The sequence below is a fragment of the Pteronotus mesoamericanus genome, unplaced genomic scaffold, assembly GCF_021234165.1.
Source record: "Pteronotus mesoamericanus isolate MK-2021 breed Mesoamerican mustached bat unplaced genomic scaffold, CSHL_Meso_final contig_90, whole genome shotgun sequence".
In the NCBI taxonomy this organism is placed as follows: Eukaryota; Metazoa; Chordata; class Mammalia; order Chiroptera; family Mormoopidae; genus Pteronotus; species Pteronotus mesoamericanus.
Genome location: NW_026555277.1, coordinates 8,225,991 through 8,252,896, shown reverse-complemented (window position 1 = coordinate 8,252,896; position 26,906 = coordinate 8,225,991). Strand labels below are relative to the sequence as shown.

Here is a 26,906-nt window from a genome sequence, read left to right as displayed (position 1 = left end):
CAGCCTGAGCCCCAGCGTGCCGATCCCTTAGAATGCCCCGCCGAGCCGAGCCCCGCAGCCTGTCTGCGAGGGCCGACCCGGAGAATCTGCCGCGGTTCGGCCGCGGCTCGACGGATAGCGGCCTCGTCATCAGCGCCGTCACTATTAGCGAGCTCTTGCCACTACCACCTGCCCGCTTTCCTGCCGCCGGAACAGCCGGAGCTCTGAGCTGAAGTCCTTAGGACCTGGATTCGCATCCTGATAGCCCTATGTGACCTTGGGCAAGTGACTTAACGTCACTTAGTCCTTGGTTTTTTCATTGGTGAAAAGAAGTCGATTCCCACCGGAACGCATTGTTGTGAGGTACCAGAATGTTTGTTGAGGCTGAAGAAGGAAAACGGAAGTGAAGATTCTGATATCTTGGCCGACTTTGACTTTCACATGCTCTTCTGTCCCTTGGCCGTGGGCCGGATCTACCACCTGCATCTCAACACCTTCAGCACACAGCTGGAGGCCTTAGGTGGAAGCCATTCCGTCTTTCTACGTTTCACTTCCATTTCTTACAAGAATCAGCTTTTCAATCTGCTTCTGTTTTAAGTCCCTTACGTTTTCTAGCTCTCTCCCTTCGCTGGGGAAATTCATCAGGAAGTGCCCCATGGGCCCACTGACACACCCTTAAGAAACCTGTCTCCCAGGCTAGTCAGTTGGAAAGGATTCACTTGCCTCTCCTACCACAGTGTTTCCCAGGGCCAGGGCTATCTGACAACACAACACAGTAGGATAAAATAACTAGCATGGCAACTTTCTATCAACAAAATAGCTAATCGACACCTTACTTAGGCAAGGCATGGAAAGGAATACAGTGAAATATGACAAGGTCTCTCTTCCCAGTGGACTTGCCATCTGCTTGAGAGAACAAAACTCATTCATAAAAAAAGAAAACTGACAAGGGCATAGAGTGAGGCTGCTTTGGGAAATGGGGTCATGGTGTCCACAGAGCAAGAACCCTTGGTGATTACAGAACACATGTCCTCTTGCAGGCCTTCCCTGGCTCTCTTTTCGCTTTGGGCACCCTCACGCCAGCAAAATGAATATCGAACAAGATTTTAGCTTAGGCAAAACCCCAAACCTCTTTGACTTTCAGATTCAGGTTCTTCATCTGTAAAACTGGGGTAACTTCAGATTGTGAGGACCAAATGAGTTTAGGAATGTGTACAGACATAGCAGAGCACTGGATTCTTAGCTATCCGGATTCTTAGAGCATTTTACTTGTTCATGTTAGTGCATGTAGCCCGTCACGCTGCATTTAGTTATGTACATGTCCATCTTACTAAATAAAAAATTGATGAAGGTAAGGACTCTGTCTTATCCATCTTTGAGTCCCTAGTTTCTAGCATGGTGCTAACTAAGCACATGGCTGGCATTTTCTGAGTGTATGTCAGATTAATTGTTTTACTCTAGAGATGTAACTAAAATTAGGGTAGAAGCCTAGGAAGCCAGAGGTTACAAGTTGGCAGCCTGGGGGCCAAATTCCCTCTCAGAAATGTTTTTTTTTTTTTGTTTTTTTTGTTTTTGTTTTTTGTTTTTTGTTTGGCCCTCGCAGTGTTAACCCCTGTAACAGTTAGAATATGAAAAAAAAAATCAGGAACTGTCTTTGTGTTGGAGCATTTCCAAGACCACCCCTTATGTTAGGAGATTAGCTGGAAGGACTCAGAGGACTCAGCATAACATTGTACTCACAACTAAGGTTTATCACAACAATGTAGGAAGGATACACAGCCGGCTTGTAAGGGGAAAAGACACATGGGGAATCTGGAGGAATCTGTGCTCTCTCCTTCCCAAAAGGGTTTGGAAAGTGTCTTCTTCCTCCAGAATGAAAATGGAGCAACATTTCCCTGCAGTGTTTCTGCCCAAGGAAGCCCATTAGAGACTCTGAACTCAAAGTTTTTATTGAATGCTGGTCACGTAGACATCTCTGCCTAGCACATACTAAAATTCCAGCCTCCTAGAAGAAAAACAGGAGTTCAGCACAAACTATATTATTTACATTAACAATCTAGGTGCGACGAGCCATCATGGCCAGCTAGCTGCTGATGGGGAACATATCGAGAGCCACGTCCCAAATGCCAACCAGGGGCCAGCCTTGTAAGCAGGTCTTTCTCAGGGTACCAATCCCAGGCCTGCTTCGTTGACCCTTTTCAGCAGTCATATGAAAATGCACATTTCTAGCTTTTAAGGAAAAGAACTGGAATGTCTGGCCCTACTAGGCCTGCATTCCCACTTAGCAACAGCGGCAGGCAGAATAACAGCCCTCTAAAGAGACGCACATCCTAACCCCCAGAATCTGTGACTATGTTGCCTTACATGGCAAAGGCTTTGCAGGTGTGATTGAAGTGGAGATTGTGAGCGCTGGCTGGTGCGGCCCAGGGGATTGAGCGCCAGCCCGTGAACAGGCCGCTGGTTCCATTCCTGGTCAGAGCACATGCCTGGGTTGTGGGCCAGGTCCCCAGTTGGGGACATGCGAGAGGCAACCATTTGATGTGTTTCTGGCGTATTGATGTTTCTCTCCCTCTCTTTCTCCCTTCCTTCCCCCTCTCTAAAAATAAATTTTAAAAATCTTGTTTTAAAAAAGGGCCTTTAGATGTGGAAATAATACTAGAGTTTCTGGGTGGGCTCAATGCAATCACAAGCATTCTTATATGTGGACAAGGGGGGCAGGAAGGTCAGAGTCAGGGAAGGGGAGGTCAGAAGCAAAGGTCGAAGTGATGCAATTGTTGGCTTTCAATATGGAAGGGAGCCATGAGTCAAGGAATGTGGACAGCTTCTAGAAGGGGGGAAAAGTGAGGAATAGATTCTCCTCTAGAATCTTCAGAAGAAGACAACCCTGCCAACACTTTGAGTGTAGCCCCATAAGACCATTTGGGACATCTGGTCTCAAACTGTAAGAGAATAAATTTGTATTGTTTTAAGCTGTTAAGTTTGTAGCAATTTGTTACAGCAGTAACAGGAAACTAACATGGCAACAAATGGAGATGGGTGGTAGGCAACAGATGCTCCAGTTCACTCAGTCCACACCATTCTGTGTCTCCCTGGCACAGAAGACAAGCCTCTGTTACCATTTAACATCACACGGCCTACATTACTCTTTTATGTTACCCTGGCCCAGGTAGCAAGGAATTTACAGTCCCCGAGGAGGCGTTCTGGCAGGGAAAATGGAGAGGACAAGAGTGCAGGGAGAAATACTCAAGGAATGTAGGTGAAATGCAGATTCTGCTTCTGACTTCTCATGTGCACATATGTGACTGAATGTGTATGTCCTCAGGATATATACAGATGCCTCTGAATCAGGGCCATAAGCGCTGGGTGGGTGTGCAGGTAATAGTCCATGTTACCAGACTGAAAACTTTTAGACATTCACGTACATGAAGCGAGAAGGTGATTCCAGGTACTTTTTCACTCTCCCCATTGAATCATCTACCCTTCATGGGTGTCCAGCAAGCCACACTCTCTTTGGATCTCTGTCACCGTTTGCCTTGCCCATTGTTATCTCCATCTTCTCTAAGCTCCTCCCAGAATCTCACACCTCCATCTTGGAAGAAAGCAACAAGGTCCTCAGCATTTCCAATGACTCCACTGACTCCACCTGGGAGAGGTGGAACTGAGCCTTAGTCCCCATCCTTCCGTTGTTTTCGGGCTGGAGCATCTACCAGCTGTCCTCCTTCCCACAGCTCGAACTTTCTAAGGGGATATCTCCTTGTCTGCTCTCCTCCCCACTCTCGACGCAAGCTTGGTTTCCATGCTCCACTGAGATGCTCTTGCCAACTTCTCTAGTGACCTCCATCTTGCCAAAGCCAAAGGTCAGAAGCTCTATCTTCACCATTCTCAGCCTCTCAGCTGTGTTTGACATAGCTGATCCTTCCTTCCTTCCTTCTTGGCTTCAATGACACCCCCCTCTCCTGGATGTTGTCCTGGCCACTCCTTCTTGGTGGTCTTTGATGACTTATTTCTAAAAGGAGTTCCTGTTGCTCAGTTCCAGGCTCTTTCCTTCCTTTGTTTTTGTCCCTGACAAAGCAACTGGTGATGGGGGGTGATGAGAACATGGGGTTTTATGATAGTATTTCTACTGTAAGCATATTTTAAAATGTCCTTAATAAAAATGTATAACATTTCTAGGGTTAGCAAAAGGAAAAGACCCAGAGTATATACCTTTCCAAACCATAGTGAAAGAATGGAATAAAAAGAAAGAAATAGCACCTATATACTGATGACTCTCCAATTTGTATCTCCATTTTGGACCTCTTCTCTGAACTTCAGACTCATGGGACTCTTCGCCTTCCGGCATCACCACTTGAAAGCTCATTAGACATCTCAGAGTAGAACTCTCAACCCCCCAGCCCGCTCCCTGCCAAGCCTGCTACTGTCCCAGGCTGATGAGTCCAAGTGCACAATATCGCCTTCCACCCATATGCCTAAGTTAAAAACCTAGGACCATCAGGCATTCCTCTCTTTTCCCTCTTTCCTTCTCCTCTTTTATTAGTTAGAATTTTTTCTCTGTCTGCAAGTAATGAAAAGTCTAACTAACAGCAGCTTAAACAATGAGGATATTTATTATTGCACAAGAAATCCAAGTCCAGGGCAGTTCTAGGGGTGACTCAGTGATGTCCTCAATAATGCCAGCATTCCAGCATTTTGCTCTGGCATCCTCAGTGAGCTGGTGACATCTTCCCTCATGATCACAAGATGCCTGCAGCAGCTCCAAGTACCATGTCTTCATTTGACACTGTCCTAAGACAGGAAACGGGGGTTTCCTCCCACATTGCTTTTTATCAGGGAGAAAACCCTTTCCTTAAAGCACTCTGGCAGACTTCCCTTTGTATCACACTAGCCGCATGCCTACACCAGTCACTGGAAGGAGGGAATAGAATTACCATGAATGGTTTAAACTGGTCTAAACTCATCTCTAGGTTTGGGGAAAGGCCATCTTCCTTGAGCAAGTGGAAGGGTAAGTAATGAAATGAAGTCAAGATCCTGCCAGCAAAGAAGTGGAGGCAGGGGCCAGGAAGACGGTTGGGCAGGTCTGCCACACATATTAGCATGTCGTATCACTTTGAACTCAGCTATTAATACTTCCCACCATCCCCACTCCACTCATTTCTGGATGCCTACAGCAGTAGCTTCTTAACCAGCTTCCTGCTCCTACTCCTTAACCCCAATAATTCAGTCTCCACACAGCAGCCTCAATAGTCTCTCCAGAACACCAGATAGGCAATGACACTGCATAAGCCCTCCTGTCACACTTGTAGTAAAAGCTATTCTCCTTCAAGTCCCCTTTACCTCTCTAACCTCATCTTGTATAGCCCTCTGCTTTCCTCACTCTGTTTCCTTGAACACGTGGGGCTCGCTACTCCCTATGAATCTTTGCACTCACTATTTTCTCTGCTGGAGCACTCTTGTCCAGATCCTGCCACGGCTGACTCCTTGTCATTCAGCCTCAGTTCAAACGTCACCTTCTTAGAGAGCTGCTCCTTCTTAGCAATAGCCCCCACCTCCCATCTCTTTCTGTGCCATTATCTGGTTTTGTTTTCTCTACATGCTTATTCCTCTCTGCAATTGTCTTCTTTACTTGTTATGTGTCTCCATGTGAAAATGTCAGTTCCTTAAGAGCACAGGCTCTTTGTCTGCCAAGTTACCTCTGGCCAGGCACATAGTGGACACAATAAATATTTGTTGAAGGAATTAAACATATTGGCTGCCTCTTATTTTATAACTTAGATACATTAATATGCTTTAAAAACCTGTCTCTTTATGCTGTTTTACATAAGGCCCCTCCCCCCACATGCCTTTAGGATAATTTTATTTATTTATTTATTTATTTAGAGAGGGGAAAGGAGGGAGAAAGAGACGGAGAGAAACATCAATGTGTGGTTGCCTCTTGAGTACCCCCTACTGGGGACCTGGCCCACAACCCAGGCATGTGCCCTGACTGGGAATCAAACCAGCGATGCTTTGGTTCGCAGGCCGGTGCTCAATCCACTGAGCCACACCAGCCAGGGCCGCCTTTAGGATAATTTTCTTTGCAGAGTTGGTAATATCTCAGTTGCCCCTGAGCCCAGCTGGGAGACCAGTCGGGAGAAGTTGAAGGGTTGGACAAGAAAGTTTTAGGCCCAGTGGGGCCTCTAGGCCCCAAATTCCCCATCTGGATAATAATTCTTCAGGTCTATGGCCTTTTGGATCAACCCTGTGGAAGGCTGGGCTTCCTTACCTTTGAAGTGCTGCCTGGCTGTGTCTTCTCTCTGGGGATTTTGGCCTCTTAGTTCCAGGTGGCAGAGAGAAGACTTCAGTCCACAACCAAAACCAGAGTTAACCCTCTTGATACTCCGGGTCACTCCCTAGTATACTGTGATGAGGAGGGCTCTGAAAGCCCCTACCTCAAAATAACCCCCATGACTTGGACTGAAATCTCACAGTAGCAACTATTGGTTGGCCACAAATTCATTTGTTTTTCTTTTCATAAGATGGCTCTAGTAGAGCTTCCTTGTCTTTAACTTCATTTGTCTAACAATATTGCTAGAATGTATTGTGACAGCTGTCATGCCCATGTGCATTTAAAGAAAACTGAACAAAATCAGTGAATTTTTGTGTGGCCATTTTCATATGGAAGATGGAAGAAAATATGCAATATTTTTGGCATATTATGCTTTACTATTTCAACAAAGGTAAAAACACAACTGAAATGCAAAAAAAAAATGTTGTACAATGTATGGAGAAGGGAAGGTGCTATGACCGATCGAACATGTCAAAACTGGTTTGCGAAGTTTTGTGCTGGAGATTTCTCCCTGGATGATGCTCTATGGTCAGGTTTACCAGTTGAAGTTGATAGCGATCAAACTGAGGCATTAATTGAGAACAAGCAATGTTATACCACACGGGAGATAGCTGACATACTCAAAATATCCAAATCAATAAAGCTACCGGTGAAAATAAAAAATGTGTCTTTTATTTTATGGAAAAAACTAAATGGAGTTTTTGGCCACCCCAATACTTCCTGGATAAGGTTGCTAGATAAAATTCTTTTATTTGCTAAATCTGGCATTCCTATTCCAGGTTATGGTTGCTATTTGGAAAAGTGACAGCAAAGATGCAGTGTGGTTTCCAGGCAGCATTAGGGTTCATGTGAGGTCATGACTTTGAAGTCAGGTCCATCCGCGTGGTTCTGGGCTTTTCACTGTTTTGCGGGATCCGTATAGGCACAGAGTTGGTGAAGAAATGGATTTAACTAGGATTGTGGCTCAGTCAAACGAGGCTGCTGGAGCTAGAGGGAGGCAAGGGAGCTGAGGGTTGTGCAAGAGGCTGGTCGCCACTGACCACACAATTTAAAATGGGGAGGAAGAAAATAAAGACACAGGAAGGGGATGAGGGACAGTGACAACTCTGCCATGTGAAAAGAGGAGAAGCACTGAGCTTGAGTCCCAGAAGACTCTTAATTCTACCACTAATTAGCTCCCGTGTGACCTTGGGCAAGACAGAAGAGGCTTCCATTTCCTTTTCTTCAACATGGGAATGGAGGCCCTGCCTTGCCTACCTCACAAAGTTGTTGAGGGACTCGAAAGCGATAAGCGGAGAAGCTGCCTTAAGAACTACAACACGCATACAGATGTGAGAGATTAACGTTTTAATTTCATAATTTGCCTAAAGCCATAGGGCGAATCCTTCTGTGGAGAAATCAGGCCAGGCTAGACCAGCAGCAACTTGCACTGAAACAGGGCGAAACACTGACAAATAGCCTTGAGCGCTGCTCATTATCCTCCACAGAGAACAACAGCAACTCTAGACAAGCACTTAAGGAAGTTTATGTGTTTGTTTAATTCTCACAATATTACCTCTCTCCATCCACAGAGGAGGAAACAGGCAAAAAAAGTCTAAATGCTAGAGAAGGGGCTAAAACTGAGCTCTAATTCCCTGTGTTCTTACCCAGAAGGGCCCGAAGTTGATCTGTTGCCCCAGGACTCCTTATTTCTAATTCACTGCAGACTCTTCATAACCCCGCCCACATCCACCTCGCTCCCCTATTTGGGCCCAGGCCCAGGACTTGCCTGCTGCCTGGTAACCAAGTCAACAGACCTGCCCTCCTGGGGATGTTTCTAACAACATTCCCACCCTGAGAGCAGACCAGAAAGTAAGAGGCCAGAGACAGACTCTAGACCCTTCCCTGTTTTCCACCCAGCAGCAGACGGACAACCCCAGCCAAACAGCATGGTGAGCAGAGGTGGGGGGGATGAGCATGCAAGTGAGGGTCCCAGTGGACCCAGGTGGGTGGTATGAGGGACCTTTGGGAATCCAGGTATTCTTGGGGCTATAGCGCATGGACAGGTCACATGGGGAAGGGAGTAAGAGACTTTGTGTCCCTTCCCAAATGTGCTGGTACGTGGGGGCATGTGCAGGGGCTGAGGGCAGGGTGATGGTAACCAGGGTGTGGGTTTGAGCCCGGGCTCAGGAGCAGGGCTGCTAAGGGGCTCTGCGTTTGGGGGTAGGGAGTGTGGGGTCAGCAGGACCAGAGCACAAAATGGAGGCACTACCTTACAAAGCCCGGGCCACATGGCAGACTCGCTGTTGTCCCTCCTCCCAGCTATGGGGATATATCCTCATGGCCTTGCCCAACTGCAGTTACATATCAGTGGGGAGAGGGAGGAGGGGGGGGAGGGAGGGTGCTCCCAGTTATTGAGAGTTGGCTAGGCGTGGGATCATTCGATATCTTTAACCCATCTCCAGACCAGGCAGGAGAGAAGAGCAGGTAAGAGCATGGCTGGAGACAGGGTGTCCCTGCTTTGAATATTCCTCGTGCTCCTGACCTTGAGCTAGTTGCTTAGCCTCTTTGAGAGTCAGTTTCCTCATCTGTCAAATGGGTAAACTAAAAGTACCTAGCCAAGGGGGTTGTTGTGAAGATCAAATGAAATAATGTATGTGAAGCGCTTAGCATAGGTCCTGGAACCTAACGAATGCTTAATGTATGGGAACTAATCAACATAATGACAAAGTTTGTTGCATCCATGTAGGAGATTATGCTATTTTTACAGTCAAAAAAAGGAGCTAGGCCAGCTGAGGTGAAGTAATTTGTCTGAGGTCATAGAAAGATGGGACTTTGAGGCCAAGCCTGTGTGACTCCAGGGGCTTCCTTTGCTCCAAACCTGCTGTCCCACCATAAGGGCCATCGATTTCAGCACCTCAGGCGTACCTGAGAGGTCAGAGACACCTTGTGCTGTGGGGGCCAGGACAGCGTCCGGCTTCGTAGACAGAGCCTGGCCAGGCGCCGAGGTGCAGCAGCCGGCTTCGCCAGGCGGTTGGTGAGCTGAGAAGCTGAGTCAGCTCTCTCTCCTGGACCTGGGGATTTCTGAGCTCGTTGTGTCTTTAAATACCTCCTGGATTAATTCATTAACTTCTCTTATTATGACAACAGCGGTTAGGGGATAGGGGGATTGGTAAGGGGACCCAACATATGGTGCACCCTAGCATGTGTCATAAAATGAGCCAGGCAACGCGCATACATTCTTTCATTTAATCCTCAGAGGATTTTGAGGATTAAAATTATTATTATTATTATATTTTATTATTGCCCCCATGTCATAAGGGAAGGCATCAACAGAGAGGTTAAGACTCTTGTTCTAAGATTAGTAGAGAACTAATGGGGCTGGAATACAAATAATTAATGGATTAATCCCAGTCATCTAAAAATCATAAGTCAGTGCCCTTATGTCATTAAAAATGTCACTGACATATTAAATCTATGGAGGAAGCTTCCTCATTAAAAATTTATGAACTATTTTAGACATGCAGAAAGGTATAAAGAATACTATAATGAACATCTGCTACCTACTTTAACAGAATCTCTTTCCAATTGCATTCACCTCTACCAGAGAGAACCACTATTCCAAGTTTAGTGTTAAAGATTTTCCCTTGTTTTCTTTATTTTTGCAATACACACACATTTATAAGACTATATAGTAAATATATAAATTTATCTGAAAACGATGCATAGTATTGTTTTACAAGTTCAAGATTTATCCAAATGGTATCATATTGTATGATTCTTCTTCATTTGAGATACATCAATTTAGGTTTCTGAAAACAATGTTAAGAGATCACATTTCTCCACATCCTTTGCATTGCTAAGCCTTAAAGTTTGGGAAAATTTGATGAATGTGTTCATTTTGATTTTAAGGTCCGCGGTAATTACTTCTCAAGCAGAGAGGCACTCTAGCAGTACCCTGAGGGGTATTCTGGGAGATGCACTCTGGTATCCTGCTACCACACTGCCGCACATCTGTTAACCTTTCCTTGACAGTGAGCTTCTCGAGGCCAGGGACTGAGCGTTGGTTGTTACGTATCCCCAGTGTCAGCGCAGTGTTCAGAACACCGTAGAGGCTCAATAAATCTTTGATGAAGCAGGAGGGTCAAGACATCCTGATTCTCATGGGTGTCCCCAGGAAGAACACCGACCTTTCTCTTTCCTCAGACCAACAGGCTTATTCCGGTCCTACTTCTGGGGCCAAGAGTTCTTTGGTCACCAGCTTTGAACCATGTGGGGAAGACCTTTCTTCCCAGTCCCACCCTCCTCCAGAACCACGCATGCCCGAGAGGAAAGAGTAGCATGTACACATCCATTCCAGGCCCACTTTTCCCTTCCTCATTGGCATTTCTTGCGGTCACATGAATCCAGGGCCCTTTTGGCTTTTATAAACCTCTTCCTTATTTTTTAAAAGATTTTATTTATTTATTTTTAGAGAGAAGGGAAGGGAGGGCGAAAGAGGAGAGAAACATTGATGCATGAGAAACATCGATTGGTTGCCTCTCGTGTGCCTCCAACTGGGGGCCTGGCTGGCAAGCCAGGCATGTGCCCTGACCTGGAATTGAACTGGTGACCTTTTGATGATGCCCATCCTACTGAGCCACATCAGCCAGGGCCTCTTCCTTATCTTTGACCCCTGGAACTTCACTTGGATCTTGCTTCCCACACCAGTGGCCCTTAATTGCTTTCTGAACAAGAGTGGGTAGACTTTTGTATTCTACCAGACTCATTTCATCCCTTCAACGTTCTTCAAGATGCTTAGTCACTGAGCAAGACTCTATAATCTGAAAACTGCACACATCTTCTGCTTCCCCTGAAAGTTCTGGCCTAGCGTTCCCCCCCGCCGCCCCCCACCTCCAGCCAATGCCTGCTGGTCTTCAATGCCACCAGTAAATGCTTAGCCACAGGAGCGAGCACGGAGAGCAGAGTCCAGGAACCTCTGCACTCAGCCAAAGAACCGCTCAAGGAAGGAAGGCAGGAACTGTGTCCAGACATGATATACTTCTCTCTGCTAAGGGTGTTTTCTGCCCTTTGTCCTTTCAGCGTGAGTGCATCTCAGTCCACGTGGGGCAGGCCGGCGTGCAGATTGGCAATGCCTGCTGGGAGCTCTACTGCTTGGAACATGGGATCCAACCAGATGGGCAGATGCCCAGTGACAAGACCATCGGGGGAGGGGATGACTCCTTCAACACCTTCTTTAGTGAAACTGGGGCTGGAAAACATGTGCCCCGGGCGGTGTTTGTGGATCTGGAGCCCACTGTGATCGGTGAGTGAGGATCTGTCTCTGCTGCGGCCCTGTCCCAGGCCCCACAGCAAGGCCTTCTCTATAACAGGAGAGCACTGGAGTTTGTGGTTCCCAGTGGCTGTAGCTCGTCAGAACTCCAAATCTGAAGAACAACTGTCACCCAGCTCCAGAGTCTCAATGTCACCCCACATCCCTTTCCTCTGCATTGACGAACACTAAAAATCAAGGGCAATAGCAGCAGCCTGAATGGGGCTCCTCCAAGGAAGGCCTTGGGGCCTAGAGACCCCACTTCTGTGGGTACCCTGGGGCTCTGGGGGCCAGGCTGCAAGAGGAGGGGGACTAAAACTCTCTCCATTGCAGATGAAGTTCGGACGGGTACATACCGCCAACTGTTCCATCCAGAGCAGCTCATCACAGGCAAGGAAGATGCTGCCAATAACTATGCCCGAGGCCACTACACCATCGGAAAGGAGCTCATTGACCTGGTGCTGGACCGGATTCGAAAGCTGGTGAGAGAAGGGCTGAAGGCTGGGGACTCCTGTTGTGTGGTCTAGAGGCCAGAGAGAGAGGGCAGCCTCAGCCCTTGGGAGAGCCTCCTGGAAAAGTCTTAAACACGCAGGATCTGGGCCTTGCACTCTGGTCAGAGGAGGGAGAGTATAGGCTGAGTCTGGAACTGGGTGTCTTCTTATCTTCTATAGCAAGAAGGTGGGGACCCAATGCTGGACAATGTGGCCATCAGGGCAAACCTGTCCATGGGCTGCCTGGCCAAGTGATGGGGATCCATAAGCATCCCCAGAATATCACCTTGTATTATAAGGGCATGGGCAGAGGCCCTGTGAAAAACAGGGGTCCAAATAATGCTGGCTCAAGGCTCTATGATTGACTTCGGCCTCCACCGAGGATGGGGATAAACCTCCGTGGTTGTTGATCTCAGTAGAGAAAGTCCTCCAGAAATATCTGAAGTTAAATCAGGGAGACACAGGTATGAGTGGAGCTGGCAAATTATGATGACAAAAATGACCATGTTACAAGATTCAAGAGATCGGTCTGTGAGAGGCCTCAGGAGGCTTTAGAGAGGAAGAGGAATAAGGAAGAAGGGGTGGGATGACTTTACGAGGATTTGGTTTGTGCTCTTGGAAAAGTCTTCCAAGGATTCCCCTTTTGGGGAAATGTGAACAGCACAAGCTGGTTCTTTCCTGTTTGTCAGCTGCGCTTAACACCCTACATTTCTCTTTGCCTTTACATTCTAGGCTGACCAGTGCACAGGACTCCAAGGCTTCCTCATCTTCCACAGTTTTGGTGGGGGCACCGGCTCCGGCTTCACCTCGCTCCTGATGGAGCGGCTCTCTGTCGACTACGGCAAGAAATCCAAGCTGGAGTTCTCCATCTACCCAGCCCCCCAGGTGTCCACAGCCGTGGTCGAGCCCTACAACTCCATCCTGACCACCCACACCACCCTGGAGCACTCAGACTGTGCCTTCATGGTGGACAACGAAGCCATCTACGACATCTGCCGCCGCAACCTGGACATCGAGCGCCCCACCTACACCAACCTGAACCGCCTCATCGGCCAGATCGTCTCCTCCATCACAGCGTCCCTGCGCTTTGACGGGGCCCTCAACGTGGACCTGACAGAGTTCCAGACCAACCTGGTGCCCTACCCGCGCATCCACTTCCCCCTGGCCACCTACGCACCAGTCATCTCTGCGGAGAAGGCGTACCACGAGCAGCTGTCCGTGGCAGAGATCACCAACGCCTGCTTCGAGCCGGCCAACCAGATGGTGAAGTGTGACCCCCGGCACGGCAAGTACATGGCCTGCTGCCTGCTGTACCGTGGGGACGTGGTGCCCAAGGACGTCAACGCCGCCATCGCAGCCATCAAGACCAAGCGCAGCATTCAATTCGTGGACTGGTGTCCCACGGGCTTCAAGGTGGGCATCAACTACCAGCCGCCCACCGTGGTGCCCGGGGGTGACCTGGCCAAGGTGCAGCGTGCCGTGTGCATGCTGAGCAACACGACCGCCATTGCGGAGGCCTGGGCCCGCCTGGATCACAAGTTCGACCTGATGTACGCCAAGAGGGCGTTTGTGCACTGGTATGTGGGAGAGGGCATGGAGGAGGGTGAGTTCTCTGAGGCCCGGGAGGATATGGCCGCCCTGGAGAAGGATTACGAGGAGGTGGGCATAGATAGTATGGATGGGGAGGGAGAGGAGGAGGAGGGGGATGAATACTAGGGGAATCTTTCATGTCTACCCCTAATAAAGTGCTGTGGCCTTATTGTCTCACAAATGTCTTCTTTTCTTGGGAAAATCCATGAGGAGAGGGCTCCTTCTTAATGAGAGCTAGGAAGGCCGGTATCTTACCCTGGGATCCCCAGAAAGTAGACCTCACTTCAGATTTTACAATAACGAAGATCTAATTCCAGGAAACAGAATGGGGGCAGAGGGGAGTAAAGCAGGGAAAGAGGGAGAATTTACCCTGCAGTAGGTGCAGCTGAATAAACGGCATTGCGGAACTATTCTTTGGGTGAGAGGCTAGGAGTGGTGGGGAGGGAGGGGGAATTTATGCACTGACTCCATCCTTCCATTGGTTAAACCTTCAGTGCATTAAGCATGAACCCCCCTGCACTTCCGGGTTGCACACACCTGAGCTGCAGGGTCAACAGAGAATCCCTAGAACAGGAGGTAAGGTGCTGTTAAGTCGCACGCGTGCGAAGTTGGTCCGAGCCTCACACGACTGCACCCAGAGCCTGGTGAGTCCAGCAGGCTGTGAAGTGGTGCCTCAGAGTGGTCTGATACAGCTGACACTGCCCGATGTAGCTGGTGTTCCTTCACCCTACAGATTGGGGCTTTACCTTCTGCAGGAAGCCGGTTCGGGTGTAGAGAGACCCGAAGCTGGCACTAAGGCAGGACTGAGGCACAGTGAGAGCAACCGTGGGAGAATGGTTGGGGAGGGGCTGGCGTACCTTCCAGGACACTCCTCCAACATTCACCACTTTCGGAGAAGACCACTGACCTGATCTAAAGAGATGGAGAGAAATACCCTGGCTTCTTCCTTACTCCCACCCTCAATCTCCAGGCAGTGTCTCCCATTGGCTGAAACAAGACGGAAGCTAGTTGGCAAAAGGGCCTAGGAAAAAGAAGGTGCGGCCTGCGAGATAGAGAGCAGGGCGCGGAAGGTGGGCGAATGGATCTCAGAGAAAACGGGCAAGTGAAATACATACCTGCACCTAGGTCCAGCACTAGAAATGGAGTGACTGCTGCCCTTCCCCGGGGACCCGTTACCTGTCCCTGTCACATTTGTCCCAATAATCACTTTGTAGTAAGTAAAGGATGGAGTGGAAGCAACAGAGTGGTGAGGGGGCGGTTTAGAGAAGAAAATGGGCACGCCCAGCGTAGCACTTCCCTCCTTCTAGATAGGAATCACTTGTCCAGAGACAGCAAGTGTTCTCAACTCCAAGTGGAGGATTTACATTCCCAGGGGAAGTTCTGCCCCGGGGAGAAAGAGACCTGCAGTTGCGCGTATTTGTGTGTGTGGTGCTGGTCTGCGTGGGGAGGCGGGGGGCGGGGGGGGGGGGGGTGCGGGGGAGGTGGTAATTTAATTCAGAGGGAATATTTAGAAGCCAATTTTGGCTGAATAGCTCAGCTATATCCTCAACTCTGTTTATTTCTCCACTAAAAGGACTGACTTCCAAATCTCTATTTGACTCACGTCAAACTTGAGAAGGGAAGAGAGTTTTTTGGGGAGCCCTTTAAACCCCAAGAAATCACTGTCATTTATTGAGCATCAACTATGGACTAAGGTCCAGTATCCATGTTATCTTCTTTAATCCTGAGGTAAATGCAGTTGTACCCACGGGACTGGAAGCTTCAGGGAAACAAGGCCTGTTCTACCCTCAGTACCAGAATCTTGCCCAACATATGTTAGATAACTCAATACCTGTGGAGTAGACTTGTTAAATGAATGCCTATTTTATGGATGTGGAGACTAAGGCTCAAAGAAGTTATGTGACTTGCTGAAGGATACTCAGCTAGTAAAGGGAGGAGTAAGGATTCAAACCTCGGTCAGCCTGGGCCAAAGCTTGTGCTGCTGCCCTCCCCTTGTTCAGATGCCCTCAGCTCCTGCCCACAGCAGTTCCAGGCGCCCCTCCAGACACCTCCTCTTCCTGGCCTGCCAGGTCCCCAATTCCAAGACAGTGACTCAGGTGCTCTAGAAGGGGGGTGATACTCCCTTCGACACTACCCTGCCCAGGCACGGTGGTGGAGGGCACGTGTTGGGGGGTGGGTGTAGGGACCCGGTTCCTGGGCTGAACAAGGGCAGAGGCAGAGGTGTCTTTGGGGCCACGTTTTGGGACTGTCAGCGCCCTCTGTAAAGCCCTCTCCCTGACCCCCAACATCTCACAGGAGGTGAGGGGAAGGCTGGGGAGAGCCCAGTGGGGGGTCCAAGATGGAGGTGAGGGCTCACCTGCCAGGATAGCTGGGCATCCCCTCCTGCTGGCTGCACCTGCTAGCCCACCCAGGACAGCTGTAAGGCCATCCCCTCTCAGACCCCGAAAGGCCTCCCAGCTAGAAACTCCGCTGGCAGGCACCGGCAGGCCCGGGTTGGACTGGGTGTGGGTGCGGGTGTGGGGCGGTGGCAACTCTGGCCTCCCCGGGGCAGCTGGGAGTGCCACCCAGCCTGGCTCCTGCGGACTCCCTCAGTGCAGGGGGATGATTTCATCCCGGAGGCTTCTAAAGCCAGGCTGCAATTATCTCCTGCAGGCGGACACGAGACAGAGTCCCAGCTGTGGATCCCACCAAACACCTTTATTCTCTCGTCTCTGATGTGTCAGGAACATGCCTGCCTCCAAAGCTGCGTTCTCACCATTCCCTCCTCTGGAATGCCACCTCCCCCTGCTTGTCTCAATGTTGCCATTCCTTCCAGTTTAGGTCATGGTAATCCAGGACCCATCCAACCCTGGGGATCTCTGCCCCCTCTAGATTCTCCCAGCCTCTGCTGTGTCTCTAGCACTCGTTTAGTACTTGGTATATTCTGCCTTGAATGGTAGCACTTGGCTTCTTGCCAATACTCTATTTCCTCAGCTAGATTTTTAAAAAATTCTGTATGTATTTGTACAGTTATGTGCACATTCTTCAGAATTCAGAAAGTACAAAACAGATTTACAAACAGCAAAACTAAGTTTATACAGTGAAAATGTTTCCCTCATTGGCTCCCCTCTTGGCAGCCATCACTGTTAACTTTTTTGTGAGTGTTTCCCTCCAGAGACATCTATGTATACACTAATGTGTATATACACATCTAGATTCACATTGTTCTATACCTGGTTGTCTCACTTAATAAATCTAGAAGATGGTCTGCATCAGAACATGTAAATAATATATCTCATTCTTTCTGGTGGCAATATAGTATTGCATTGTATTCCATTCCATTCCATTACTTGTTTAACCAGTGTGCTATTAATGGATATTTAGGTTGTTGCTGATTCTTTGCTGTTGAAAAGAATGCTGTAACCCTTGTACATGCTTCTTTGCACATATGTACAACCATAAATTATTAAAATGCAGTAGCTGATCAAAGGCTATGCACCTTTAATTTTGACATACCTCATATTACTCTCTTCAGAAGTTATACCAAATTATACTCCCCCTACCAGTGTATGAGAATGCTTGTGCGCACAGCCTTGCCCATATGCTGTATTAAACTTTTTGACCTTTGTTAATCGTCTGATAAGTGAAACAGTATTTTGTCACAGCTTTCTTTATGATTCTCTTGTTATGAATGAGATTGAGCATCTTTTCAATTGTTTAAAAGTCAGTACTTTCTCTTCTGTGAACTGTCTTGTCTGTGCCCTTTGCCCATTTAAAAGTGGCATTATTTGTCTTTTCTTACTAATTTGTTGCAATTCTTTGTGAACAAAGGAAATTAACCCTGTTTGCTTGATGTGTTTTATATAATTTCCCTCAGCTGTTATTTGTTTATGGCTCAACGAGATTTTCATCCTCTTGAGTACAGGAACTGAAACTTAAACCTCTTTGTATTCCTGTTCTTAATATAATATCACATACATGGTAGGTGCTAGACAAATGTCTATGGAGATAAGAGAAGTAAGAAGAAAGAGATTTGGAAGATTTTGGAGTAATCTAATCTAACCTATTCCTTGCTCTTATACCAAGATCAGTAGGACTCTTGTTGGAAACAGCAGAAACTAACTCTGGCAAATTAAAACAAGAAAACACAGCCCTGGCAGGGTGGCTCAGTTGGTTGCAGCATTGTCCAGTACACCAGAAGGTTTCTGGTTTGGTCCCTGCTCGGGTATGTACGGGAGTCAAGCGATCGATGTTTTTCTCTCATATCGATGTTTCTCTCTCTCTAAAAATCAGTAAACATATCCTTGGGTGAGGATTAAAAAAAATACAACTCTTTTTTAAAAAGTATATTTTATCGATTATGCTATTACAGTTGTCCCATCTTTTTCTCCCTTTTCTCCCCCTCCACCCTGCACCCCCTGAAAATACAACTCTTAAAAAAAGTAGATTTGGAGAGATATTGGGTAGCGCACAGAATCCATACGAGGGCCATCCAACAGGCCTTTGCAGACAAGTAGGCACCAAGAAAACATGGGAAGCCAGCACATAGTCAAGGTCAGGGCACAGGACTGCCCGCCTGAAAGACCTCTGTCCCTCTGCCCACTGCAGTGAGGCCCCCTCCCAACCTGGCACTGAGGCTGACATTTTCTCCTCCAGACACTAGAGGCCGCTGCTGGTCCCGCTGCTGGCTCCGCTGCCACCACAGTTGCAGAAATGAATTCTCGACTGTCCCAGCTTCTCTGTGACTTGATCCAGATTCAAAGTCCCAGTGGGAGCTTCTGACTAGCAGAGCTCATGTCTTTTGCCTGCACCCTTGGAGCCAAGGAGTCTAGGAGAGCAAGTGCCGGGGCCTTGTGGCAGTTTGTGGTGGCCCTGCCTGCCATCAAGACCTGTGCACAATGGGAATTCCCCAGATGTAGGCAGGAGGCTCAGACTGTGGGCCGCCAGGACAGCTGGACAAGTACACACCACTCTTCTTTTCTCATACCTGGCTCAAGCTTTCTCTTTGGCAAGGAATTTCTGGGTCACCTAGCCTAAAACACTCTTCTGGACTCATAGAACCATTACTGCTTGGGCCAATAATGATGCCAGAGAAGACCTGTACTAAAATCTACTGTATACCCCACCTCACCAGACTTTTAAACAGCCCTAGACGTTACCTGTACTTAGGGAGGAAAAACTGAGTCCTCAGAGATTTTCTCAAATCCCACAGTAGTGCCAGTTGCAAACCCAGGTCTGCCTGTTTCCAAAGCCTTGGGGTTTCCCAGTGGGCTGTATTAATGGGCTGGTATTTTACCAAGTCGGCGCTCTGGGAAGGCAGGGATTAGGCCACGTTCTTCTTTTTGTATCCTGACAACATCTGCTGTGTAGAAGGTGCTCAATTAATGCTTGCTGGATTGGCCTGCGCGATATCAAGCAGGAGTCAGTTCTGGAAGGTTCTCTAAATATCCCATGAGGCCTGAAACCAGGAATCACTTTGAGGTGAAAGTCTACTCAGGATCACTTTGGGAAGAAAAATCTTGAAACCCGGGACTTTTTGTTTGTTTGTTTTCCTTCTACCCCTTAACCCTGCTTCCCCAAATGTGTCAAAACTGTCAATAAGAGGTTCGCATCTGTTCACTATTTAATCATCCAATGGTTATTATTGATAATAACCACTGCCCTAATACTCCAGTAGAAAAAGACAGAAGCTCTGCCCTGTGGAATTTACGTTTTAGTGGGGGAAGTGAATATCCAAACAAACAAATAAATGCTAATTTGTAACTCTGACAAGAGTGATGAAGGATGCCACAAGATGCTATGAGAGGCAGGTCTGACCTATTCAGGTAAGTCGGGGCAGCCTCCTTTGAGGACCTGAGACTAGAGCTGGAATTTGAAGAAGGAGGATTTACGCCTCAACAGGAGCCTGTGAGTCCCTGACGTGGCGATTTCCTCCGGGGAGAGTAACCATCGATCATCGAGCTTATTTCTAAAAAAGCGACAGGGACCAGGGCCTAGGTGGTTTGTTGGTTGGCAAGTGCGTCACGCCTGGATGGAACCGGCCGCTGTCTCCCAGGTCCCAGCTGGGGATGACGTAGTCCTGTGCAAGCCCAAAATAGCCGGCTCCGCCCCCATCTCCCGGCAACCCCTGCAGCAGCACTCCCCCCCCACCTCACCAACCCCCGCCCCGTCCCCCCCACCATCCCCCGGGTGACAGGCCAAGCCGGCCTCCTCCGAGTCTCTAGTAGTTTCGGTGCAGCTGACGCAGGCCTGCGCGCACAGCTGGGCCGGGAGCGTCCTACGCAGCAGCCGCGAGCCCGGCAGCGGGTGCCAGACGGTTCCCGGCGGGGTGCAGGGGGCGGGGCGCCGCAGGAGCCCTAGGACTGGGCGGAGGAGGTGCGGGCTGGGTGCCGCGTCAGGCTGGGGTCCCTGGGCCGGGCTGCGGAGTTAGGGGACTGCGATAGGGCTCCCCGGGCCTAGGCACCGAGATAGCCAGTGGCCTGAAGGGGCCGATAAGGCTGCCCGAGCCAGCCTAGTCACCCGCAGCAAGCAGAGCCCAGGAGGCTCCGCTTCCCTCCGGGAGCGCCTCCCGCCACCCTGGGGGGCTCCAGCCCCAGGGAGGCGCCCTTGGGTCTTTCCGCCTGACTCGTCCTTCTCTCCTACAGCCCCTCGGAGGCCAGCCTGACTACAGACGAGTTGCCATGGCATCCTACTACGAGATCCTAGACGTGCCGCGAAGTGCGTCCGCTGATGACATCAAGAAGGCGTAAGTGCCTCCACGGTGCACCACAAAGCCTCTCAAACCCCCAACCCCCACCACCAGCCCCACGGGGCCCTTCAGAGGCAGTGCCTAAGGAACCAGGTCCTTGATGTCTGTAGGGAGGAAGGAGACCCCTGGATGAGTGGGAGACAGTCTATAGCTGTGAAGTTCTGCTGGGAGCTGCACTGTGGATCCTTCTCTCGTAAACCCTCCCTTCCCCTCCTCCCCAATCCCTAGATGTGGCTTTCTTACTATGCCGTGCAAAGATGCCCAGGCAATGTGACCAGAAGGGACCACTGCCCCTCTACTCTCCATGGCAACTCCACCTTTGAACCACAGCCCCAGCGAGCACCAGGGAGGGTTTAGGGCTGGGCCTTCTCACCCTCACATTATCACCTGTTAACACAATTAGTCCTAGCACTGACTCCAGAAAGGAGATAGGGACTCTATTAAAATACAGGGGCAGCCCCAGCAGCTGGGGTGAAAGGACATTGGTTGGCTAATGGGAAAATGGGTCATTCTGTTCTCTGGTGGAAAGTGGTTACATTTGTCCCTTTACCCTCCCCTCTGAACCCACTTCCTACAGGTATCGGCGGAAGGCTCTACAATGGCACCCAGACAAGAACCCGGATAATAAAGAATTTGCTGAGAGGAAGTTCAAGGAGGTGGCCGAGGCATACGAAGTGCTGTCAGACAGTAAGGCCAGGGTCAGGGCAGGGCAGCACCCATCGCCCCCACTTCATGCCCCGTTGCGCTCCTTCCCAAAGCCATGCCTTTTCCAACCTGCCATTTAAATGCCCCTCCTCCCACAGGGACTCTGGGACTTTGTTTCCTTTAAATGAGCACCTGTACTATGTACAAAGCACCTTTTTTTCTTTCCCTAATTCCCTGTGCTCAGTGTCTGCTCCCTAGGATCTGCTAGTTGCAGCGTGGGGACTGACAAAGGAAAGGATGCAGGGCGGGTAACCAATGAGTACGGAGCCGCCTCTGTGCCAGGCATTGGTGGGTGTAATCTCCGTGAGTCCTCACAGCCATCGTGTGAGGCAGGATTTTACTGGCCAGGAAACTGAGGCTGGGAGAGGCGAAGTAACGTGCTCAAGATCACACAGCTGGCATATGAATCCAGGTCTTTTTTTTCATTCATTCAAAAAATATTCATTTGAATGCTTATGGTGCTGGGCCCTCGTTGGGTCCTGGGGAACCATGCAGGACAAGCAGGCACTGTCCTCACCCTGATGGGCTTATCACATCCTGGTCAGGGAAGATTGACATGAAGCAAATAAATAAATAGACAAGAGAATTGCAAAGGAAAGTAGCAGGGGGATGTGACAGGGAATAACAGGCAGCAATTTTTGTTGCGATGGCCCTGAAGGCCCCTCTGAGAAAGGGATATTTAGGCTAAGTACTGATCAATAACAACACAGTAATAATTAGCTCACATTTATGGAACGCTTACTACTTATCAGGCACTGTGTTAAGCCACTTACATGAATTATCTCATTTAATCCGGCAACAATCCTAGGAGGTAGGTGCTGTTACCATGTCCATTTTACAGATGAGAAGGAGTCACTGTGTGAAGGGCCGAGCTGCTGCTAAAACCTACAGCCCCTCTCCCCTGTGCACCCTGCTGCCCCCAAGTGTCAGTCTCTGGGCAGGCCTCTGAGGGTCTTAGCCCAGAAGGGGAGGCCAACACCCCAGAGGGAGGGAGGAATGATCTGGTCTCTCCTTCCAGAGCACAAACGAGAGATCTATGACCGCTATGGCCGGGAAGGGCTGACTGGAGCAGGTAGGTGGAACAGTGGGGCCCAGGGATGGACAAAGTGGGTCAGGGAGGAGAGGGGGGAGGGCAGATTCTTACAGTGGATGTTCTCTCGGGGCTGCTGGCCATGCCTTCAGCGGGGTCCCCGGGCCCGGGCAAGTATCTGTCCTAAGCCCCCTTCTCATCCTGCCTCCCCTCCAGCAACTGGCCCATCTCGGGCGGAAGCTGGCAGTGGGGGGCCTGGCTTCACCTTCACCTTCCGCAGCCCCGAGGAGGTCTTCCGGGAGTTCTTCGGCAGTGGAGACCCTTTTGCGGAGCTCTTTGGTGAGTGCACTCAGGAGGCCTCTGACTAGCTTGGCTGCCCCTCCAGGCCCACCTTCCATCAGCTGGGAGGTCCTTGGGGTTGGGGGAGGCTGAGAGGGAAGCAGAATTCCACAGACTGAAGGTTTTTGTGGGGGTGGATCCAGCTCTTACACAGGCCTGAACTCCCATGACCCTATAGCGACACTTCAGAGACTTGTCTTATTAAACGATAACAATAATGCATTGTTAGACCTCCACAATGACAGCCATGAAAGCAAGACTCAAAGCCTCATGTGACAATAATAATGCCATTACAAACAACACCACATACGGTTTTCTGGAATGATTAATATGAACCCTGTGAGGTAGATAATTTTATCCCCATTTGCAGATGACAAAACTGAGGCACATTCAAATAATTTGCTTGCAGACACACAGCACATGGCAGAGTGGGACTGATCGCGGGGTTTGCCTGACATCACACCACACTGAGCTTCTTTTATGGAAGGAGCTGTCTGTCCTCCCTCCTGCTTTCCCTTCTCCCCTTCCTTCCTTTATTCGTTATCGTAGACAACATTTACTATTGAACTTTTTCATATGTAATATTGAAAAGGAATTTAATTTGTAAGTCAGTCCAAGCAGAAAAGGAAAAAAAGTCAGAAATGCACCCAGTTGCTTAGTAGCTTATATTTCTAGACATAAAAGCAGAATTTACACATTTTTGGGGGGAAATGTCTTCACCAGATGATTGTTGCTCTGCTTCCTTGTTGCAGATGACTTGGGCCCCTTCTCAGAGCTTCAGAATCGGGGTTCACGACACTCGGGCCCCTTCTTCACCTTCTCTTCCTCCTTCCCTGGGCACTCTGGTAAGTGCTGCCCCTTCCCATATTTGCAAGCTCTGAGTCCGGGAACCGTTCACCTCACCGCGTGGCTCTTCCAAGTCTTTTGTCTGGTGCGCCCGGAGCTCTGCCTGCGGGGAGAACCCACGGAGGCTCCTGGCCCACTGTGACCGCAGCCTTCCGCACACAGCCCCCGTCTAACAGCCTCTCCTCCTCTGCCCCAATGCCAGATTTCTCCTCCTCGTCTTTCTCCTTCAGTCCTGGAGCTGGTGCTTTTCGTTCCGTTTCTACATCCACCACCTTTGTCCAAGGACACCGCATCACGACACGCAGGTGAGGGCTCCTCCTGGGACCATGCCGGGTGGAGAAGGAGCTGCACACAGCCGGAATGTCAGCCCCTGGAGGGCAGAGAGCCCTGTCTGTCCTGTTCACTGTGGCATCCCAGAGCCTGCGTGAGAACCTGCGGGGCCCAGGCATGCCCGCTGAGTGACCTGTGCTGTGATTCTCCACAGAATCATGGAAAACGGGCAGGAACGGGTGGAAGTGGAGGAGGACGGGCAGCTGAAGTCAATCACAATCAATGGTGAGGAGCGGCTCTGCACTCAGTCCCTGGCAGGAAGCCCCTGCCCCATGCCCCAAGGCTCCCTCCCCAAAGTGGTCCAGCCTGAGCTCCCTTGGGGCAGGGAGGGAATGGCCACCCCAGGCCAGACTGGCAGGATCATGGGGAACGACGGGGGCCAGGGCAGGGGACTGAGGAGTCTCAGAGGGCCAACTAAGCCACTGTCGTTATTATTGGGGTGCATTTGCAGAACTCTACTATTTTTAAAGCACTTGTGCACATTCCGTATCCCCTGTATTCTTCAAACAGCGAGGGGAAAGCAGGGCAGTTGGCGTTCGCCCTAGTTTTCATTTGAGGAGGCTGCACCTCAGCACAGTTAAATGGTCGTGATCCCGAGTACCTCCGGTCCAAGGCTCTGTCCTGCTTAGTAAGGGGGAAATCCAGGAATGAAATTCAGGACGCAGGATTCCTGGAGCTGAACTCTTGCCACAACATCTCACTGCACAGAGTGTTCGCCATGGCTTCCCTTTCATGCCCGCGGACCCTGGGAACACTGTGCTGCCCTATTTAACCATTGGAACAACTTGACAGTGTAAACATTCTCATCATTCCCATCCCGTAGATGAGGAAAGGGCAGTTCAGCGAGGTTGAGTAACTTGCCCAAGGAGATAGCTCATACCTGCTGGAGCTGAATACCTGCCCATGGTCGTAACCACTATGCTAGGTGTTAAAACACATGAATGGCAGATCCAAAAGAGGGGCTGGAAGGGGTCAGGGTTGTTGCCACCTGAGGCAGCCTGGCAGGGCTCCCCTGGCCTGGGCCCGAGGGCCTCATGGTGGCCGGGACCCCCACAGGTGTTCCAGATGACCTGGCACTGGGCTTGGAGCTGAGCCGTCGTGAGCAGCAACAGTCCGTCACCTCCAGACCTGGAGGCATGCAGGTGCGGCAGACCCCTGCCTCACGCCCTTCTGACAGCGACCTCTCTGAGGATGATGAGGACCTGCAGCTCGCCATGGCCTACAGCCTGTCAGAGATGGAGGCAGCTGGGAAGAAGCCGGCAGGTGGGCGGGAGGCACAGCGAAGACGGCAGGGGCATCCCAAGGCCCAGTACCAAGACCGGGGCATGGGGGGAACTCATGAGAGCGCAAGGGGTAATGCAGCCAAACCCGGCCCGCCCCCGGAGGAGAAGGCCTCTCGGTGCCTCATCCTCTGATCGCCCAGCTCAGCCCACCCCGATTCAGGGTGACCTGGGGTCCTGCCCACTGTCAGCACAGAGAGGGGTGTGGCCCCTCCGACTCTATGCTCCCTCTGGTCCCCTCTCTCCACGCTCCAGTGTGGACTCGGGCTTTGCTCTGCTGAGCTGATAGGTCCCTGGTGAAGCCCGGGGTGGGGGCCTCAGGGCTGTGGGAGGGCCTGAGGAGCCAGGATGCACTTCTTATGTGACGGGGGGTTTCTAAGGGCCTTTAGTGGTCCGGGGCAGGCGTTTTGTGCCCAGGTCTTCTGCCACCTGTGTTGCTGACGATGTCAAGGAAGGAGGACTTGGCCTGGGGTTCTCTGAGCCCAAGTTGGCAGCTACACCGGAGAGTCTTCAGCTCTCCTTGTTCAGCTGCGGACACCCCCACCCTGGTTTCTGCGCAGTGTTGAGCTCTGACTGTCTCTGTTGCTTCCCTTCTGGTGCTGCTTCTTCTTCCTCACACTCTCCTCTCTGCAATTCCCCGTGGGCCGCATCGCTTGCTTTCACTGCCGTCTGGCTAGGACTCCCTTCTTCCTTCCCCAAGAAGGCCTCAGTGTGGCGAGGAAGATGCTGTGGCCGGTAGGGCCATAAGGTCTTCCGGGGAGGCTAGCTGGGTGGGGCGGGAGCCTCTCGGCCGTCCAGATTCGGAACCGGAGCCCACTCCTCCTCCCTTCCTCTTGCTGCCTCAGCCTGCCCCAGGCCTCGGGACTAGGCAGAGGTGAGGCCGGCTAACCCTGGAGAAGTGGGATAGGGCCAGGGTGCCCCCCGGAGGGAGGCCTAGGAGGGGACTGTGCCCCGTCCTACTTCCCCATGCATCAGGGCTCAGGGAGAGGCCACAGGGCTAGCCCAGGTGTGCATGCTTAGCGGTGCCATCCACCACGGCTTGCTGCTGACCCTCTCTCCTGTCACCCACCCCCGCTCTCTCCCCAGATGTGTTCTGAGCTGGATGTCCGGGATCCAGAGTCGATGCACAGTTCCAACAGGACAGCGCCCTCCCCTGTGCGCTGGGAGGGGACCCTCCATTCCTCTCCCTCACCTGTGTTAAGCATAGAGCTGGGCCTGGACGGTGGGTGGGGGCCGGGTGGGAGGCGGCAGTAGTCTTAGCCTGTAAACTCTTCACTGGGTGTTTGGTGCTGTCTCTTGGGGACTACTAGTCCCAGAATGCAACACACCCTGCCTCATTTCTGATAGATCTTGCTGGTGGGAAGCGGTGTGTGGTTATGGAGCTGTGCATCTTGGGACATGTAGTTCCAGCCCAGGTTGGCCTGTCACTTGCAGTGAGATGGGGAGATCTTATCATTTGATTTTTCCCTGGCAGAGGTGGTGAGAACGTGGATGAAGGGGTAATGGTCTGAGCTTCCATTTCCCTGACACCTCTCGCTAGCCTCAAGCTTAGAGAGGTCAGAGTGTACAAATCAAGGCCCCATGTCACCTGGGAGCAGCTCTTTTCCTGTGGGCAGTACTGGGATCTGAGGAACAAGCTGGGGCGGGATCACTGAAAAGCTGATGGGTGTGGACCATCCTCTGGGATGCGTGTGTGTGTCTGTCATTGTCTGGGGTTGGCATGCAATGGGTACTCCAGGCATGTTGCTGCTTGTATTGCTTCTACGGCCTCTGCCCCTGCTGCCCATTCTCTCCACCACCACAGCTGAGCTGCCTCTCCTCCTCCCTGCCTGGGGAGCCCAGTGGCCGGGGAGGGGAGGGCGGCGCCAGGGTGTTGCCAGACCCTGTGACACTGTGTCTGAGAGACCTTTCTAAGCCAGCTGGGCTGAGCTCATACCAGAGGGAAACACTGGAAGTCAATAAAGCGGAGTTTTG

At 50.5% G+C, this 26,906-nt stretch overlaps 2 protein-coding genes across 3 annotated transcripts; both read left to right on the top strand.

Annotated features, from left to right (window-relative positions):
• The first annotated feature begins 8,217 nt into the window (after positions 1-8,217).
• On the top strand, positions 8,218-13,801 carry LOC129080325 (tubulin alpha-1D chain). The gene is made up of 4 exons (XM_054585628.1): positions 8,218-8,235; positions 11,366-11,588; positions 11,928-12,076; positions 12,818-13,801. Exons 1-4 carry the CDS (start codon positions 8,233-8,235, stop codon positions 13,799-13,801), a joined length of 1,359 nt encoding a protein of 452 aa, XP_054441603.1. The 5' UTR covers positions 8,218-8,232.
• Positions 13,802-19,854: 6,053 nt separating this feature from the next.
• On the top strand, positions 19,855-26,906 carry DNAJB2 (DnaJ heat shock protein family (Hsp40) member B2). Of its 2 annotated transcripts, XM_054585627.1 has the most exons (10): positions 19,855-20,029; positions 20,299-20,399; positions 20,980-21,089; positions 22,126-22,179; positions 22,354-22,476; positions 23,229-23,321; positions 23,525-23,627; positions 23,807-23,877; positions 24,709-24,915; positions 26,019-26,906. In XM_054585627.1, exons 2-10 carry the CDS (start codon positions 20,335-20,337, stop codon positions 26,027-26,029), a joined length of 837 nt encoding a protein of 278 aa, XP_054441602.1. In that variant the 5' UTR covers positions 19,855-20,029; positions 20,299-20,334; the 3' UTR covers positions 26,030-26,906. The 2 variants fall into 2 exon arrangements, with proteins under 2 accessions (XP_054441602.1, XP_054441601.1); XM_054585626.1 differs by lacking the exon at positions 26,019-26,906 and having other exon boundaries at positions 24,709-25,193.